This window comes from Myiozetetes cayanensis, unplaced genomic scaffold (genome assembly GCF_022539395.1).
Source record: "Myiozetetes cayanensis isolate MyiCay16 unplaced genomic scaffold, myiCay2020 scf2-11, whole genome shotgun sequence".
Taxonomy (NCBI): domain Eukaryota; kingdom Metazoa; phylum Chordata; class Aves; order Passeriformes; family Tyrannidae; genus Myiozetetes; species Myiozetetes cayanensis.
The window spans coordinates 22,469,291-22,488,547 of NW_026087411.1; the positions used below are offsets into that span (position 1 = coordinate 22,469,291).

Sequence of the window (19,257 nt, forward strand, 5' to 3'; positions counted from 1 at the left end):
TCCCGCTCCCAGACCGCTGCCGCGCCTCGGCGATGCGGGGCTCTCCCGGCGAACGGGGCCGGAGGAGAGAGGGGACTATTTCCCGCCGGCGGCGCAGGGATCCCGGCGGGGCGGGGTGCTGCGGCCGGCGGTGGTGCCGGGGCCGGGAGGGGGCCGCGCGGGGACAGGAGCGGGTGTGGAGCCCGGGGCGGTGGCGGAGCGGGGCCGTGGCCGTGGCCGGTCACCTCGGGGGCGGAGCAGGGGCCGAGCGGGGGCCGTGGTCGGTCACCTCGGGGCGGAGCGGGGCCGGAGGGGCCGGGCCCCGACGGTGAAGACCGATGCTGTCACATCGATGAAATTGCACGATGTGTGAACCGGTGCTCGTTTTTCTTTCTATTTTTTTTTCTAATAATTCTAATATTTGTTTATTTACAGTCTGATATTTATTTACCTGTTTAATGCAGTTCTTGTGTGTTACCAAGTGCTCTGTGTCACCGCCCAGTTTGTATCATAATATTCGCGTTTTATCCGGTGAATAAAAGGCTGAGAGGAGCATCAGGCCAAGGCTGAGTTACAACGTGGCAGCAGTCTTGCTGCTAAATCTGGAGATGCATTAGAGTGGTTTGTTTCTCTGCGAATGCATTTAGTGTTGTTGTGGCTATACTTCAAGTATGTGTTAAAGGTATTTTTAATGGTGCAGTGATAACTTGTCAATCTGATTTCTGGATGTAGGGGGAGAAAAGTATAAACTTGAAGCTACCGTTGCTATATCTTGTAGCTAAGCCTCATGTTCCAACTAAGACTGTCTGACGCGATCCATTACCCTTTGTCACATCTCCGCAGTTCTTCCCAAACTTTGCCCTGTCGGCTGTTTACCCCAAGTTGGTTGGCTGATTGATTGAAGAATGCTAGCTGGAATGGTACAGCTGCTTTCTTACAGTGACATTAAAGGGAGATGACTACTTGTGTCCCTACTTGTGACTACAAAGTGTTCATACTGTTTTATAGTAAATTTGTAACATAACAAAGTTAGCTATGTTTGCAGGGTGCTGTTGCTTGATCCTTGTCTTGAAATCAGCCTGTTATGGTCAAATTATATACTTTTGAAAAATCTTTGATTTACATGCACTTCCTAGAATATGTCAGGATAATATTGTCCAGACTCTTCCTGCCTTGGGAATATTGTGGTCTTTGAAGAACTACTTTTGTGATAACTTTTGGCCGATGACTATCAAAAATGGGAGAAAACAAGCTGTGACTCCTTTATGCATGCTGGTCTCTCTCTCCAAGAGTTGGAAAGAAAGATCAGTAGGAGGAAGGTCAGAGCAAAGGTGGTTGACTGCCTGCAATTGCCTCAACAATTGAGGAATTGCAATCTCACAGTTTAATGTACACCAAAGAATTCACATAAGAAAACACACGCAAGTGCCAGAGCCACAGGAAAATCTTGAACCTATATTTGTACTTTCTGGACACGAAATCAGTAAGAAAACTTGGAAGGAAGTTGGTATTTGTTGTTTTAGTTCTCCTAAAGCTGGTTATTTGAGGCTTTTTAGATTTGTTTTGTACAGGTGTGAAGTTTGGGCATGTGTGCAGGATTGTGACTGCACATGTCTGACAGTTCTTAACTACTGATATAGCCACTGAAAATTTTAGTAAGCTGTTACAGCTTTCAGGAATGCTGAGTTGTTACAAGTGTCATGAAGATAACCACCTGAAAGGAAGAAAGATTCCTTGTCAGCATGGCTGGGAGGAGAATTGTCTAAAGCACTTGACCTTTTGTTTCTGTTAATTACATGACTGCTGATAAAACTGCATTTCAGAGGCTACATTAAAAGAGCATAGGTGCTCTTAGATATTAGCAAGTGCATGTAGTGATTTTTTTCCCCAATGTTGTCTGACAGTTGGGTTGCTTTGGACTATTCCTCCTCTTGTATTCCTGTGTTATCCTTCTCTTCTGTTTTTAATTTTTTATTTTTTATTGTTTTTTTACCCCTATCTCGTTAACTCCCATGTCACATTAAGTATGTGGGTGCTTCTGGATTAGATGTGATGTGATAAGGCAGGCAGTTGTTTGACATTGGTCCAGCATTTGTTCTAGAAACTATGTATAAGGAATTAGCTTAGACTAATATCAGCATATAGAATCATAAAATCGTAGCATGCCTTGGGTTGATTGGGACCTTCAAGATCATCTAGTTCCAACCGTCCTGCCAAGGGCAGGGATGCCACTCACTAGATCAGGTTGCTCAGTGCCCCATCCAACCTGGCTTTGAACACTTCCAGGGGTGGGGCGTCCACAATCTCTTGTTATTGTATTCTGTATCCTTTCTTCGGTTGTATCCTTCCTTCTGTGTATCCTTATTCATAATTTTTGTTTCTAAACATAAGCTGTGGAGCGCAGCATTGTAACCAATGCATTCAGACGGTGCAACTTGGGCCAGTCTAAAGATTCTTTTTAGGAGCCTACGAGGTTTTCGTTCTTGGAGATTATGCCTTTCTTCTTAAAAAAGCCTGTTTTCCAAGTCATAGTTTCAGGGGAAAAGGTCGTGTTTGGGCAGGAGGGGAGGGATTCCTGGAGTGCAAAGCGGATTGCAACAGGAAGGAAGGGAATTAAGGAGTGGAGAATTTGTAAACAAGGAAGGCAAAGCAGTTGCTTCTTCCCTTTTAATGAAATTGCTAAAAGGCTTTAGTAGAAAGAGAAGCTCAAAAAGGAAACAGCTTTCACTATCCAGGAATTAACTCAGCTTAAAACCCGCATGGCTTCTGAGGTTGCTCCACACAGGTTTTGACTCTGGCAGCCATCTTCGTTAGTGCAGGTTCTTGGAATTCATTACTTAAAATCAGGCTCTTGAACTGTGGACTTCTGTAATTCATTATTATTACCTTACAGTCAGGGATAGTGACAGTATTAACTGTTGAGTGGTGGGGATAATGACAGTATTAACTGTTGAGTGGTGAGCCATGGGAAACTAAAGACAGTTTATTCAGAAGAAAATAACTTCATAAAACTGTGTGGGTTTACATGCCTATATTACTATAGAATTGTTTAGATTGGAAAAGACCTCTAAAATCATGGAGTCCAACCATTAACCCAGGACTGCCACCATCACCAAAACATGTCTTTAAGTGCCACATCTACACATCTTTTGAAAACCTCCAGGAATGGTGACTCAACCTCTTCCCTGGGCAGCCTGCTCCAATCTGTGACAACTCTTTCTGTGAAGAAAGTTTTCCAGACATCCAATCTAAGCCTCTCCTGGTGCAATTTGAGGCTCTCATCCTATAACTTGTTACTTGAGACGTGAGACCACCCCCCAGTTTGTTACAACCTCGGCTGCTCCTTATAAGACTTGTGCTCCAGACCCTTCACCACCTTTGTTGCTCTCTGGATGCTCTCCAGCACCTCAGTGTCTTTCTTGTATGTTATGCCCATCTCACCTATGAAATTTCTAGCTCAAGAAATTCTAGCTCATGAAAAGTATTGCTGATCACATGTTTGGCCTCTTTATCTTATGGTGACAGTTTCATGCTTTCAGTATTTTTGGAAAGAGCATTTTAACAGTTGCTTGTATTGGCGATGTTACTTTACACCATTTAAAATCAGGGTTCTTTTAGATATTTTCAGAAACAGGTCAGACAGATTTGTGATGCTTTTTCAGAAAAAATTATGAATATATAATGTGTGTTGTGTGGAACACAGAAAAAATGGGATGACCTCTTTGGCAATATCCAGCTTGGAAACTTGTGCTTTAATGGGAAGGTTTATAATTTCCTTTGGTATGAATGTTCCATAAAGAAAAGTAAGCTCTTTGTCTTCATAAACATATTAAGAAAAGCTTGCCTGGAATCAAGGTAATTTCAGATAAATTACACCTCTTGGAGTCTGTTCGGTCCTCTGCTGGAAAATATATAGGTGTCATCTGTCAAGTACTGTGTTTCTTTTATATTAAACACAACTAGGCCTGCTGGGTGGTAAGTGGGAGGCTTAGAGTGGACAGGATGAGATTTATTATTTCTTTTAGACTGTTGGTTTTTGCTGTGTTTAATTCAACATTCTCGAATTTTCCAAAGACTTCTCATTTTAGTGGAACCAGTGGAAGATGGTGGAAGTTTTGGGTTTACTACAGTTCTAGAAAATCAGGCCTTCAGTCTCAAGCTGGCATTTATTAGTATTCCTGAATTATAATGTTTTATTAAGGCAGAAATTAGTAAAAATTTGTTCTATAACTGACCAATAAAATGCAACAATAAAGCATTCACTAACTGCCTTGCTGCTGTTACTATCTCCCACTTGAGAGTTGAGATTTTTTTTTCTTTGTTTTCTTTCTTTTTGTAGGGCTGCCTTCCAGTTACAGGTTTCAAGAGTTATCTGCTTTCCAGATCGGAATGGAATTTCTTCTACATCAGGACAGTCAGAAACTTATTCTTGGGAGATGCAGAAAGTCACACTATAGATTCTTTTAGAAGTCCAATGACTTCAGCAGTTGTAGACCCTTTTTCCTATTTAAATACCTTCTGCCAGCTGATCAAATCATACTCTTCTGAAACCTTTGCCAAAATTTGATTTGTACAGTGTTGGTGGTAGATATGTTGAATGGAATTGGGAATGTAAGGACTTGGCACTGTGTTAAAAATAGTATTTTGAAATAAATTATTTGCTGAACTGCAGGAAGGCTTATTCAGGAACGAGCATAATGCGTTGGTGCTAACATCCATCTTGTCCAGTACTTTGATCCTGACAGTTACAACAGCAAAGGCTACAGAGGAACTAATTTTGGGGCCGGTGCCATAATCTCCATTCCATGTTGGCAAGAAGCCTATTCTTGGTCTTGTAAAGATTTGCTGAAGCTCTGAAGCATAAAGCTTGCTATCTTTTGAAGAAAAAAAACCAGTTTTGGTTCCTCTGGTTGTGTTATGAAAATGTCTCTTCCACCTTCACATATTTGTAGACTCTTGTCTCAGTGATTTTCTATAGCAGTGAGTTCTACTGACGCTATATGATGATTTTTTTTTTTCCTTTAAAAGAAAGGTTTTTTCTCTTTTTCTTGACAGGAGGGACAGGTGTTCCTGATCAGCCCTTTCAGTATCATTATTTCATTTCTCTGCAGTTAATCTAAATATCTGGTAAGCTGTACTGTTTAGAAAAATTAAAGAGGGTTCTGTGTCCATTTGATTATCATGACAGACTGTGGGAAAAGCCTGAGTTTAGCTGGCTTAATCTTATGTAGGCAACTCGGGACAGTAGGTCATTGCAGAAAGTTGTTTTAGAGACACCATTTAACCACTTATATTTTTGCATACCCTCTTCAAAGTAAATTTTTGTAATAGCTGGCAGTATGCCTTTGAATGAAAACATTGACATTCAGTATTGCCAGTGAATGTTCTCAGACTATGTATGAATAGCCTGTGTACATGGCCGAAATGGTAGCATCTTTTTACAAGTTAAGTTTTGTTCTCCATAGCTTCTCTTACCTGTCTTTGTGTGGTTTAAGGGTGGGGAGAAGAGGTATAAGGTAGAAAACCCCTCTGACTGTGTATGACCATAAGAAAGTCCCTGAGGTATTACAAGAGTTTGTATTTGTTTTCCACTTTGTTGTTTCTATAGAAAAGCATATACTGTTTCTTAGAAGTCCCTGTGTTATTGAGTTGTGCTGGATTTTGGAGGTCAGTGTGGCTGGACTGTGTAGATACCAAAACATTCAAGTATCATATCTTTTCCTACTGTAACTATTGTTTGGCTGATGTAATGATCCACAGTACAGCTATGTAGTTTAGGATGGATCAGCAAGAGGTTGCATTTTGACAATATCTGTCAGACGGAATTGCAAGCAATAAAAATACAATAATTAGTTAATTTTTTTCTGATATATATAAGATTTATTTTTGCACGTGGAAATTGTTATTATAATACAATTTTACTGTATTTTTCTACAAGTACAAATGGTCCTCTTAAGTGTATTCTGTTAAAAAAACCCAACAACTCAACAACAAATGAATCAGTATGGATGCATCTGGTTCTTTGGGTTGTATTATATAATGTTTCCAGTGATTATATTCTCTCTTCTCCTGTCTGAGGCAGATAAAACTACATAAATATAAAACTGAAATCTACAGTATTTTGCATTTGAAGATATGGATAAATACATAAAGGGTCAGTCTACAGGAGGAAAATTCTCCTTGGCAAGACTGAACAGTTCACAAAATTTCTGCCAGTGTTTGTTAAACAGAGAGGAAGAACAAAAGCTCACACCTATATAACTTTAGGGTGAAAATGCTGGATACCACTAGGACCTTGCTATCATTGGTTTACACAGAGTTTTTAGAAAAATACCTACTCAACTTCATTCTCAGGCAGTGCATTAAGTTCTTTACACTGGAGGTAAAGTTTTTCCTTGCTCATATATAGTTCACTATCTTTCATCTAAATTACATCCCTTTTAGTGAGGGTGGCTTTTATCTTCTGTTTAAGGGTCTACCTAATTAAAACTTGAAATATGTTATAGTTTGAGAGCCTTTTATGAGGTCCATGTGTGTTAGACTTCTAGTGTTCTGAAAAACCAAAGAGGTGATCCAGGTTTCAGAGCTGCACTCTGAGCCCATTGCCAGAGATCCTCTCCCTATGGATACTGAAGAACTGTCAAGGGTATTTTTGATAGATGTTGCTTCTGCTGATGTTCATGTGTAAATACTCACTTCCAACAAGTGTGTGTCCCAGCCCATCCACTCGTTCCCTAACTTCACCTTCCTATATACCGAGTGCTGTATTTTGGTTAGGTGGCTGCAGATAAGTCTGAATATTATGCTGCATCTTTTTTTTAAAGGACATCCTGATATATCACTGTATTGTGTGATACCTTACTCAGAAGTTTTTGTATTAATTAGCTGGTAGCGATCTTTGCTTCATAATAGTTGATGGAAGCACAAAAAGGAATCCTGTTCTACTTGGATTGTAAAAGAATTAACCAAAATTAGAAACGGCATAACCCACTCCCCCACAGCAAGTATACAAGTGTTTATGAAAATCATAGCCCACGTGATACTAGTCACTAGGAATAGATACGAGTCCAGTGCTGATAAAGGCCATGTAAAAAACACTTTTAAGATATGATCAAATTTAGAAAATTAGAAATTTTTTCTCAGTACAACTGTAGGAGATAACAATAAGAGATTAGTTAGAATGAGAAAATATGTAATCACTGTATTTAAATTTTAAATTTAAAAAAATGACAGTACTAAGATAGTAACAAAGTGTTTGGGTTATTTTCTTTCTTTCTTTCTTTCTTTCTTTCTTTCTTTCTTTCTTTCTTTCTTTCTTTCTTTCTTTCTTTCTTCCTTCCTTCCTATCCAGATTTGTGTTCCTGAGTTGTTTGGCTGCTTCTGCGTATCCCTCCCACTGTCAAAGAATGCAACAAAGTTCTGTCTACACAGAAAGCAAAAGCTACAAGTAATCCAGCCTGTTGACAATAAGATCAGTAAGTGGGAAATATGTGATGAGATGTTATGCTCAATAAAACAATGAAATGAAGTGAGAACCTTTTTTTTTTTACTTTTTTTTTTTCTCTATTCTAGGGAGGTTTTTTTTTGGAGAAGGGGTTTCTGTCTGTTGATAAACCTTCTAAAATGGAGAAAGTAGAAGGAACTGGTATGGTCAGTAAAGTTGTGAGGTAAGAGATCAACTTTACAGAATATGTAACTCAAAAGCAGGAATTCTGAGCACATGTAAGGCAAAAGCTACAAAATACAAACGCTGTGCAAGAAACTTATTCACTGTGTTGAGGATAGTTTTATGCTGGGTGCTGTGTGAGGTGTGTTTCTTGGAGAGGCTGCTGTAAAAAAAGCACTTAGCAGTGCCTTTACCACTGCAGAATCACAGGTAGGATGCTTCTGTCCAGAGAAAAAGCAATGAGGCTTTAAAGACTGTTCTGCTTCTTAAATTTAACTATAGAGTTTAGGTTATATGTTATAATTTGGGGAGCTGAACTCTCTGTTATTTGGGAATTCTTGGTATTCTTACATTCTTGGGAACTCCTGTATAGTAGAATACAAGGTTTGTTCAGAAAGTTAATCAGGTGGTTTAGATCAAGGGCAGTGGCTAAAAAGGGATGTTTTAGGGCCAAAACAGGAAAAAAGAAAAAAAGAGATTCCTAACTAGTTATTTTTCTGAATCTGAGCCTAAACCAGCTAATTTTTGGGTTTATTCTTTGGACAGCTTATAATGAAAATGTAGGATTAAAAGTGGCTTTTTAAACTATTGTTAAATTAGGGACTACTAGGCAGCAGTTGAGAAATAAAGTTGCCATTAGTAACAACACAGTAATTCAGCCTGCAGAGCTCCTTGCTAATTAACAAAAAACAGTACCCATAACTATGGATTCCTACACTTATTGTGGACAGAGCATGCAAATAAAATTATTTATTACAATTACTTAGCAGGGGCCCTGCATTCCATTAGAATTCAAGCAAACTGCACCTGAATTGCTTAGTTATGCCTTGTTTTATATTGGCCCAGACAAAGGAAAAATGAAGCCAACTGAAGCACACAATAAAAATGTTAATAAAAAATCCTACCAGACCTGCAACCAAAAAAACTGTAGTTATTTTCTATCCTTTGTCTCAGTAATAACACTTCAGTGGGTCACTGCCTCTACTCTGAGACTGGAAGAGATGTGGCCAGCTCAGGACAGGGTTGAGCCCAGAGGACTGAGCAGAGAGTGCTGCAGTGAGGAGAATGGGGATAGTTGCTGTTGTCCTAATCAGGCTGTGTGAGGACTTTTTTGGTATTGTGTTTTGGAATGTATTGTTTTTGTTTGTTTGTTTTGTTTGTTTGTTTTTGTTTGGGGGTTTTTGGTTTTTTTGTGTGTTTTTGTTGTTGTTTTTGTTTGTTTTTTGTTTTGTTTGTTTTTTTTGTTTGTTTGATTTTTTTTCTCTCTAAATCTGGAAAGTCAGCATGCCAGCTCCTGTTGAAATAAATGGAGATGGACATGCTGTCCAAACAGGGAAAAATTTTCTATGCCCTTTTGAGGTGTTTTAAGAAGGAACAGTTCTTCCCTGTTAGCCCACACTTCAAATGTTAGATGTATAAATAAAAGACTGGCTGTGTACTCTCTCACCAGTTTTATTTTGAGATTTTTTTTTCCCTTCCTTTCGGAACATTAGATATTTTTTAGTTATTTTTCCATATTTGTTACCCATAAAAAGTCTGTAGGAAATTCAGTAATTCTAAAACTGGAAAAGTGTCCATATTTATTTTTTGACAAATTTGTTATGGCTGTTCAGTAATACTAACATATCTCATTTTTTAGGTCTACAGTCTGCTGGGCAACTGGATTTTTTGATGAGTTAAAAGTTTCTTTTCATTTTAGACCCCAGAAATAACTGGACCTTTAGGAATGCCAGGCTGAACTTTGCCAATGTCTGGAGCATTTTGGTTAAAATGCATTGTAGAAATAAATTAAACTGTTTCATTAAGATGCACAGATGCCTTCCCAAATTCTTCCCTTTTGATAGACACACCATGTACTTGTTAAACTACTGACTTGCCTTAGTTTTAAGGACTAACTTTTGTTTCTCATTGCTTTCCCCACAAGCTAACTTATTGTTAATCACAAGCAAGTAAGTATTCAACTTTGGGGGTAAGAATCTGTGGAATAATGATTGCTTTATTGATTTTAATGCAAAAATGAATAAATAAAGTTATAATTGTTTCTCCATCTTAGTTTGAATTCAGAATTTCTTTTTTTTGTTTAGTGTCTGTATGTCAGAGTAACTTGTGCATTATCTTCTGTAACTTGTTATTCTATCAATGTATGTATTTTATTTTGACAGTTTGGCAAAAGCCATGTGGTAAGATAAAAATTGAACTTGATGTAAAGATTGAATGTTCTTTTTATTTTGAGAGTTGGTAGTAGTTATAACTCGTTATAATTCTGGGGTTTGACAGTTTATTTTTTACATAGAACAAAAGGTAGCATGCAAAATAGAGTAGAAATTAAAAAAAAACTCACCCTTGAATAAAACCAGTGCTTTTCAATATAAATTAGCTAAATTCTGAGCGTATGAGATGTCCCTAACTGCCATATTTCTTTACTGATTTGATACTGTGACAATGAAAGGACAAGTCCCAAAGTACTGGCAGAGTCTAACAGCAGAAGTCTTGTGCAACTTTGGAAGAAGTGGGTTTGTTCAGACTTACAGGCAGCGGGAGCTGACAGAGGAGCATTACAGGAACTTTTCATGCATTTGAGAACTTGCAAAAGAGTCAGTGATTTTTGTGCCTGCAGAGGAAAGCGTCTTTACTGGCTTTAAAGACCCACTGACTTTGCGGTGTTTTAGGAAACACTTTCTTATGAGATTTCTTAGGTGGTGGAACAATTTACCTAAAGACTGTATGGCTGACTAAGGGTAAGTTTTTAAAGGAAGTTACCGTAGTATCTCTCAGGAATGAACCTTGTGACAAAGTGAAAGAAGTAAGCTCTGTCCTGTTACAGTGTTTTTATTTCATAGATGCCATGGAGTTTAGTGACATTCTCACATTGTTTCCTGGAATAATGTTTTTATTGATGGTAGAGTTTTCAAGGTGTTTGTATAAACACTTGAAGTTCTGGCATGTTATGAAATGGGTTGGTGTAAATACAGGCTTCTGCCTGTGAGGTGACTCCACTGCCTTACCACATTTACCACCAGTGCTGGGTTTCTTTTCAGGCTGGTTTTCAGTTCATTGGGGTGACAAATATGGACAACTTAGGTGAAGGCACATCTGTCCCTTTTGCAGCAGCAGCTGCTCAGTGTGACTATGGAACAGTAGCTTAAAGCTCTGCAACCAAGGATGGTCAGTTACAGGGCCAATTGATACTACAAGTCCCGACCTAGGTCCTTTTTGAGGAAAAGACAACAGGCCTGAAAGAGGGGCATAATGCAAGACAGCAATGCAGCAAGCATTGACCTTTTATATTAGCATTAAATGGAAGTGCTAGGTATTGAGTTCTGTCCAATAGGCTTTAGCAAAGAACCAAATGAAGCAATTCCAGTTTTCAACTTTGCAAAAAAAAGTGATAGCTGGAGAGAGATAACCATCTAATAAAGAAGTCAGATAGCATATGTGTGTTTGTTCAAGTGGGGCTTTGTATCATTTGCAGAATTTGTCAGTAATGGTAAGAAAATTAGTATAGAATTCAAACTAATCACAGAAAAACCTTATCACAGGGTCCCTCTGCACTAGAGGTGAAAAAATCATACTGCCAGCAGGAATCATATTTTGCAGGGGGGAGAAAATCTAAGGGAGGTAGAAGATTAAGGAAAAAATCTTCCATTTGAGTATGGGGTCTAACTGAGATGGAGTTAGTTTCCCCACAGAGGCCCTGAGTGCTGTGCTTTACATTGGCAGCTGTAAAGGTGCCTGTAACACACCAGTGTTTTGGCTACTGTTGAGCATTTTGTCCCACCAACATCTTCCCCTCACTGGTAGGGTGGGTTTGGGGGATGGGCAAAATCTTGGGAGGGGATATAACCAGCACAGCTGACCCAAACTGTCCAAAGAGATATTCCATATCATATGGTGTCTGCTCAGATATAAAATCTAAGAAGGAGAAGGAAGGTGTGTATGTGGGGAGTCATTCGTTATTTGCAGTGTTCACCTTCCAGAGCAACCACTATGCGTGCTGAAGCCCTGCTTCCTGGGAAATGGCAAGACATCACTTGCTGATGGGAAGTGGAGAATAAAATCTTTTTCCTTTGCTGGTGTGCACATGTTTTGCTTTTACTTTAGTAAACTACCTTGTCTTGATCTATGAGGGTTTTTTTCCATCTTATTTTCCTTCCCCATCTTCCTGGTGATGGGAGTGATGGAGTGGGTTGGTGGGCACTTGGCATCCGGCCGGATAAGACCAACCCACTGCAGTTTGCTATAGTATTTTAGTAATTTGCAGTGTTACAGGGTAGATGTAAACCCCAACCTAGATAAAATAGTACCTTTGACATGGAACATAGGATTAAGCATGATGATCTCAAAAATTAGATAATTAGAGGCTGGAACCACACAATGCAACACAAACTGCAGCGAGGCCACCCTTCATGGAGTTCCAGAAAAAGTCTTTAGTTTCTTACTTGGTGTGACCTTGCTTTCTTACTTGGTGTGACCTTGCTCCCACTTCTGTGTACTTGCTGATTCAGTTTAAAATATTTTTTCTTTAAAAGCTTCTAAGTTTCTGTAATGTATGTCAACTGCCAGGTGTCTCCAAGTCATAGATATTCCTGCAGAGCCCAGCAGAAACTGAGATATAGCATGCACTTATTCCTCTGGTGCAGTGGCTTTGACGGATAACAGAACAGTCTTCCAGATCCCAGTTTTTCAAAACCTCACTCTTGGTTGTTAGGAGTTGTGGAAATTCAGTGTTAAAGGTTACAGTTACAATTTTTTCTGTCGAAATTGCCAGAGACTTTAAGATCTCTTCAAGTTTGGCTGTGCTGCTGAAGCTAGCAGGAGCTAAATAACTTGTGGTCTTTTTATGTGTTGTTGGTGATAGATTCAGATGTGTAAAGATACAAATAAATGGTTCTATGGGATTTTTCAAAACCCAGCAACATTTCAGGGAGAATTAGTAGCCTTTTTGCAACTCCTAACCTTCTTCTCTTTGGCAGCAGATGCAGGGATGCCCAGCATAAAGTTCATCACCAGTTTGAAAGCGGCTTCCATGGCACAGCTACTTCATATGCCTCACAGGAGATTGGGATATTGCAGGGCTTTAGGAGTCTCCCAGGTGTCTGACTGTGTGAGTGACTGCTGGCACTGCTCAGGGACTTAATCTGCAGCTCCTGCTGCAATGAAATTTTCACCTGCCTCCACCCCTCGACTCTCATACACTCTTCACTTAAAAATGGTGTGGGAGGCAGGAGGCTGGCAGCAGGGAGATTGGACTTCTGCGGCAATGCTTGTGTTACAGGCAGTGTTTGGTCACAATTGTGTGCCTCAATCGGGCTGGGCGTGTGGCTGTGCTGGAGCTGGCTGCAGTTCCTGGCCCAAGCCTTACCCAGGAGAGAGCTAACTGGGCAGTGCCAGGATTCTGTGGGAGCAGTGCTAATGATTAAAAAGTGCAAGTGACACGGATCATTGTGCTTGCCATGCTTTATTTGCTGGTACTGTGAGAAACAGTTTTTCCTCAGGCACGTGATCATATGGAAACATATTCTTGTCTTGAATATACCTTGGGCTGCAGAGCCTGAAGGTGCTACACTTAATGAGGCATTATGGCAACTACATGCCAATGCCAGCAAGAAAATCTGTCTTTTAAATTTAAAAGATCTAAGAATTTTCCGTTTACTGATAGGCTGGTAAGGGGGAAAGAAATAAGTCAATTCATCTCTCAATGGAAAACTGTTGTAAATTAAATATCTCAAGGAGTTTAGGACCTGTCAGAGGTTCATAGAATCACAGAACATGAGGAATTGAAAGGGACACATGAGGATCATCAAGTCCAAGTCCCGGCCCTGCATCGGACACCCCAAGAATCACACCATATGCCTGAGAGCGTTGTCCAAACTCTTCTTGAACTCAGTTTGTCTCGCTGCTCCCACTGAGCTGTTAATCAGTTTGATCACATAATACTAAAGGGCCTTCTAAAAGAAGTCATCGTAGGGAAGCGTGAAGAACGAGGGCAGCGAGTGAAGTGTCCGCTGCTTCGCGGCAGCGACCCACCCGTGGAGGGACACGGTGGTGCCTCCCGCCGCCCCGCACGGCTGCCGCCGGTCGTTTGTGAGCGGTTTTTAAGCACTCCGAGCTCTTCATCCTTCGGCGTGCACCGATGTCGGGTGAAGCCCGACCGCCGAGCCGGGGATGAGGCCGCCGGGATGCGCTGTCCGCCCGCGACGGGCCGAGCGCATCCCGGGACGCCGCCGTGCCGGCCCCAGACGATGGCGCTGCAGCCCCGTGGCTGCGGCGCGGCGGCGGCCGGCGGGGGTCGCTGCGGAGCGGTCCGGCGGCGGCGCGGGGCTGCGGTGCGGGGAGGCGGCGGCGGGAGCGGCGGTGCCGCACAGCCGCGGGTGCTGGTCCCGGCGGAGGCATGAGGAGCGCGGGGCGGGCGGGCGGCGGCGCAGCAGAGCGTGGGTCGGCGCGGCCCTGAGCGGAGCCTCCGCGCCACGCTGCGCTCCCGCAGAGCGACTATGGCCGGGGGAAGGCGAGGGCTGGTGGCGCCTCAGAACACGTTCCTGGAGAACATCGTGCGAAGGTCTAATGGTAAGGGGCACGGCGGGCGAGCCCTCGCCGGGGCGAAGCAGCCCCGCCGCTCCTTCTGCGGGGGCAGCGCCGGGCGGGGGGCGCGGAGCCCTGGCAGCCGCCGGGCGGCTCCGCCGGAGCGGCACATCCAGGTGCGGGAGCCGGTGCCGGCTGCTCCGCCCAAGTCCTGCGGGGAGCCCCCGGCCCGGGCGGCGGGACTCGGGCTGCAGGTGCACCCGCACGGCGGGGCGGACGGAGAGAACCGGTGGCTGCGGCGGGGCCGGACCTGTGCCTCGGGGCCAGCGGGGGCAGCGCCGCACCCGGGGCGGGGGGCGCGGGGCGTCGGGGCCGGCGGCGGCTCCGGCCGGGGAGAAGGTGCGGGGATTCAAGATGGTCTCTGGGCACGGAAAGCCCAGTGCGGGGGCATCGGCGAGGGCTGCCTGCCCCGGTTGAAATGGAAGGTTTGTCATAAGTGAGGAGAGAGTTTACCATTTTGAAGGCTGAGGGCAGATATTTTTTTTCTTTTTCCTTTTTTTTTTTTTTTTTCCCCCTAGTACTCTGTAACCAGGTCTGTCTCTTGGAAAACTGGAGTGGAAAATGCCTCGAATTTCACAATTGCATGCAAATATGCATTAATGTTATCCAGATTCTTTCACTTAGGGGACTTACCAAAAGCTGCTCCTCAGTGAGCCGGCGACCATGCAAGCGTTCGTGTATTTGTTTAACCTAGGCATGTGCGTTTCTTTTAAAACCCCGAGTCTAAGTTGTGCCATTTTTAATGCTTCCATTGACTTCAAGGGGGTTACTTAAGGGATTAAAAATTTGTAGTATGATTGAGAATATGCAGGATCAAGCTCCTTTTGAAGACAAGTTAATTTATTAAAAACATAGTCAGTTTGTTCTGATAAGGCAAAGACAATTAACCCTCTTGATAAGCAGCTAAAAACTCAAATGATTCCAAGAATGGTTTTAATTTTTTTTCCAATTAGGCAATATTATTGGAGAAATAGCCTTTGATAAGACCATATGTTCACATAAAATTGTGAGGCTCTTTTTATAGGTTATTTCTCTCTGTAACTTTTGTGTAGAAGAGAAGGGGTTCAAAGCTGCATTTTTGAAAAAAATACCAGTTTTACAGTGAATCTTGCACTTTTTTTTTTAGTGAATGTTACATTTCATCACATTTGGACTGCCTCTCTAATCTTCCAACAACAGTTATAGAAGGCTTTTCTTAAAACTGTCTTGACTTTGTAGATGATTTTCTTCATTAAAAACCAATTTTCTCATTTGGCTTTCAGTGCCAAAACCTTGATGCAATAAATCAGTTGAGGCTTGGAGATGGGGGGAATCATACAGCAGAAGCTATGCTCTGTTTCTTCCTCTCTTCCCCCATTATTAAGAAGGTGTCATAACACAGTATGGTGATAGACTGCACAGGTAAAATGACAGTAGATCGTTTTCAAATGCTAAGCAAGTCCTGAAGGCTGTAATCAACAAAAATTTTTAGATTAAGCTTGGTAGGAAACAATGCACAGTTCAGACATACTGGGAGAAGCTTAGGGGAGTGACTTGGGTTTAGCAGCCCATTTCTTCCATAATGTGCCTTGCAGTTTTTGCTGACCCAGTCCAGCTTTGCTGTAAATGTGATACTGGCACATACAAATGCTGTATGAATCAGTTCTAAGGTGTGACCATCAGCCTCATTAACCTCTGTCTCTTTCAGGAGGCAAGGATAGATTCCTTTCTCTCCTCATGAGATGGGGCTGTGCTGGCCAGCATGGGGGCAGTATGGAAATGTACAGGTTCCTTGTTGCCTGTCTTGTCTTGGCCTGCCTACTTGGCCATTGAGATGATTTGGGATGCCCACAGGATGAGTGCTTAAATGGGCTCATAAAGCTTGAGGTTTGGCTCCCCTTTCTTGGTTTCATTCAGTTGGGTAGTAATGTGACCCACAATTAAACTATCTAGGCCATTTGGGATTTGCTAAATAAACCTTGGGCTTGTTGTCAAACTATATTTGCTGGCACATGCAAGTAAGTTAAGAAGTGCCAACAGATACTGAGTTCATACAGATATAGGAATGTTCCTGATTTGGGGAGGATTCCCTTTGAAAGGAGAGGAATTTGGTAATTGAACAGAAATATGTACTGAATAAGTGCTTCACTTAAAGGAACTTGTATATGATATGCATATCATCAGTCACAGGTGAACTGAGGAAAGCATGTTCTCGCAACGTGTTATGTTTTGAGGCAGGGGGTGTTAACTCTTGAAAGAGGCTGTATGGCAATGACAAAAGAATTGGCATGCAGCCTCTTTTGGAAGCATTGCTTTTAGGACAGCACTAATTATAACTTTTTTTACTGGTAGTTTAACAAGGAATTCTTTGGACAACCTCTCATATTAGATGTGGGACTGGTAAGCTGATGCACATTTAATGGCTAACGGTAATAGACTGTAGGCATGCAAGTTCAGATTTTTTCCATTAGGATTAGTATTTTGCTCATGTTTACATCACACCATCTGCAGCAAGATGCATTTCAAACTCCTTTGGTCTGAATCATCTCCTTTAGAGTTACTAGGGATGAGTTTCTTCTGGGGTTGCAAATCTGCTGAGATGGGTTCTCATGCACTGAATGCAATCCAAAGGAGCTGTGCTAGGGTTAGAAGCTGCACAGTATTTCCTTCCTACACATTGGAGTAAAGAAGGAATTGAGAATTTCTCAACCCACCCTGGGATAAGATAGCCTTATGGTAGCACACACAGGAAGGAATACTTTACATGTCATCTTTTTAGACTTGTGGACCTCATCTGGTCCTCTGGGATTTTTATCTCACAAGATCTTTTGGATGAAGTGTGAACTTTAGATTTGTTCCTCTTTGAAGTGAGGGACATCATAATTCTAATTTCTTGTATTTAATGTTTAAAGGCTGTGTTTCTCTACTAGCCATGCAGAGCTAGAAAAATAAATGTTGCATGCAGTGCTTGGTTGACAAAAATTTGTTTGAAGCATTGAAATATTTAAAGATCAGAACACCCACTGGGACAGAAAATGAGTCCATGCTGTAAAACAGTGCAGTATATAAAGAATCAGTAGCCCTGATGGTTACTGCTAATGTGGTATTAATGTTTTTCTTGGTAATGTAATACATCCACAGTATAGAGGCACTGTAATAATAACAGTTATAAACCTGGATCATGGCCAGGGCACCTGATTCAAGTGGTGCAATATACTGTAGAGAATACTAATTCTTTGTAATATTCCAATACTTTATCAATAACTGAAGGCAACCCCAATCCTCAGTTTATGTAAATGGCAGCTGGATTCTTCAGTCCTTCCTTGGTCAAAATTCTCACCGAGGTGTTTGATAGCTGTGCATGTGTAAGGATGGCAAAAGTAAGCCCTGTGTTTACATGGCTCTGGAATTTCAATGGTAGTCACAGATGCTTTTCTGATTTATGGACAAAATGAGGAGGTTGGAAGAAGGGGAAGTTAGAAGGCATAAGGCTTGTGTGAATTTAGTTTTGTTTTCACTAAGTCTCCTGGGAGCACCCTGAGGAAATGTTAGGTGTGGAAGCAAACCTGCACCTTTTGATGGAGAATGCAGACAGTTCTCTGTAGAGGGAAAGAAAAAGCACCTTCAGACACAGATCCTGAGTATAAGAGACATTTCCATGATTTAGGACATTGCTTTCATTAGAGACTCTAAAGTCCCAGTACAATAAACGTTTTGCAACCTGGGCATGCTAGCCTTGTACCATCACCTGAAACCTGGTAGAGAAATTAACTTTATTATGAGCACTTCTGAAACTGAAATAGTTGTTTTTATGTTTGGTCAGAGAGAAATACAAAGAAACTTAATGGAGAACAAAGAACAAAACCGAGTAACGAAAACGAATAACATGCTGATTTAAATTAACAATGTGCAAAGGATCCTTAACCTGACGGTGCTGTGTCTGCCGCAATCTGGCTCTGTCTGCCTTCCCTTCAAAGCCTAAAGCAGTGAGCAGTGTGACATGGAGATGCAGACCTGGCTGCAACTGATATGATTTGGGTGCAGAAGCAGCAAAGTAGATTGTGCTTCCCCAAAGGTAGGGTTTGGTATCTGAAGTGTTGTGGGTTTAACTGCTTTCAGACTGTTGAGCTGCTGTGTTGGTAAGGAACACATATTTATGTGACAACCTCTGCACCATCTTCCCTAGGAGAGGCACCAAGGGTAGTCGGATGCTGGGTATCACCTGATACCACCGCAACATTTTCAGTAAAGAGCATAAGTGGTCCAGAAAATATTTTCATACTGAGAACTGGACTGCTTTTGTTGAAATTAGCAAACACATTTCTGAGGTGGAGTATACTTTCCTGTTTTGATAGAATATGTTTGGTTTCCTGACAGTTCATAAATTTCCATAATTTTCGATGAATCTTTAGGCAGCACTGGGTGAAATTCATTATTTGCAGAGGAACAGCTCAGAAACCTTGTGCTGCAGGTAAATTAAATCCTAGTGTGGGTCTGCTGAATAGGGAAATGCATTTTAGTGACTGTTTTGGACATGAAAGTATTGAAAAGGACAAAGTTGACTGCATAGGGAAGGACAATATTGAGGTATTCCTTATGAGGTGCAACATCTGTGATGGCAGCTCTCAAATGGGCTGAGTTGTAAGGCTGTAGCAGATGTGCAGGAGGTTCTCTAGTCCACACTGCCTGTTTAAAATCTCTTCCACCTTCCAAACTTCAGTGGGTTAATTTCAGCATACCCCTCCCTCCCCCACTGTAATGGTATAGAGGGATCTGGCCTGGAGAATGCTCCTCTTCCCTTGCATGAAAAGCTCTTTGCCTTGTGAAAAGTGCACGGGAAGTTGCTGGGTCAGTAATAAGATGGTGCTATATGTATAGAGTGCCTTTAGCCGAAGATTTTGTTTCTCTTGTCATTAGTATGACTTGCCCTGTGAAAGGCAAAGTGAGTGTTATCCTCTACAAATCTGGTGCCCAGTGATTGAACTTGAGTCTGTACCTTTTTGTATCTAATCCCAAAAGGCCCAATTTCTTCAAAATTTTCTGTAAAATTACTT

At 41.7% G+C, this 19,257-nt stretch overlaps 1 protein-coding gene across 4 annotated transcripts in view; it reads left to right on the forward strand.

The window, feature by feature from the left end:
* Nucleotides 1–268: 268 nt before the first annotated feature.
* Nucleotides 269–19,257, forward strand: part of KCNH1 (potassium voltage-gated channel subfamily H member 1) — a 220,261-nt gene continuing 201,272 nt past the window's right edge. For 3 of the 4 annotated variants that reach the window (XR_007628818.1, XR_007628819.1, XM_050314365.1), the window contains exon 1: nt 14,038–14,209. Coding sequence is in view for 1 of the 4 variants with exons in the window: in XM_050314365.1 (XP_050170322.1) it covers nt 14,137–14,209 (73 nt within the window). In the remaining 3 variants the exon portion in view is untranslated. Of the gene's footprint in view, nt 5,107–7,330; nt 7,455–7,551; nt 7,647–9,569; nt 9,595–14,037; nt 14,210–19,257 lie in introns of those variants that run through there. The other variant, XM_050314366.1, reaches the window with a different exon arrangement.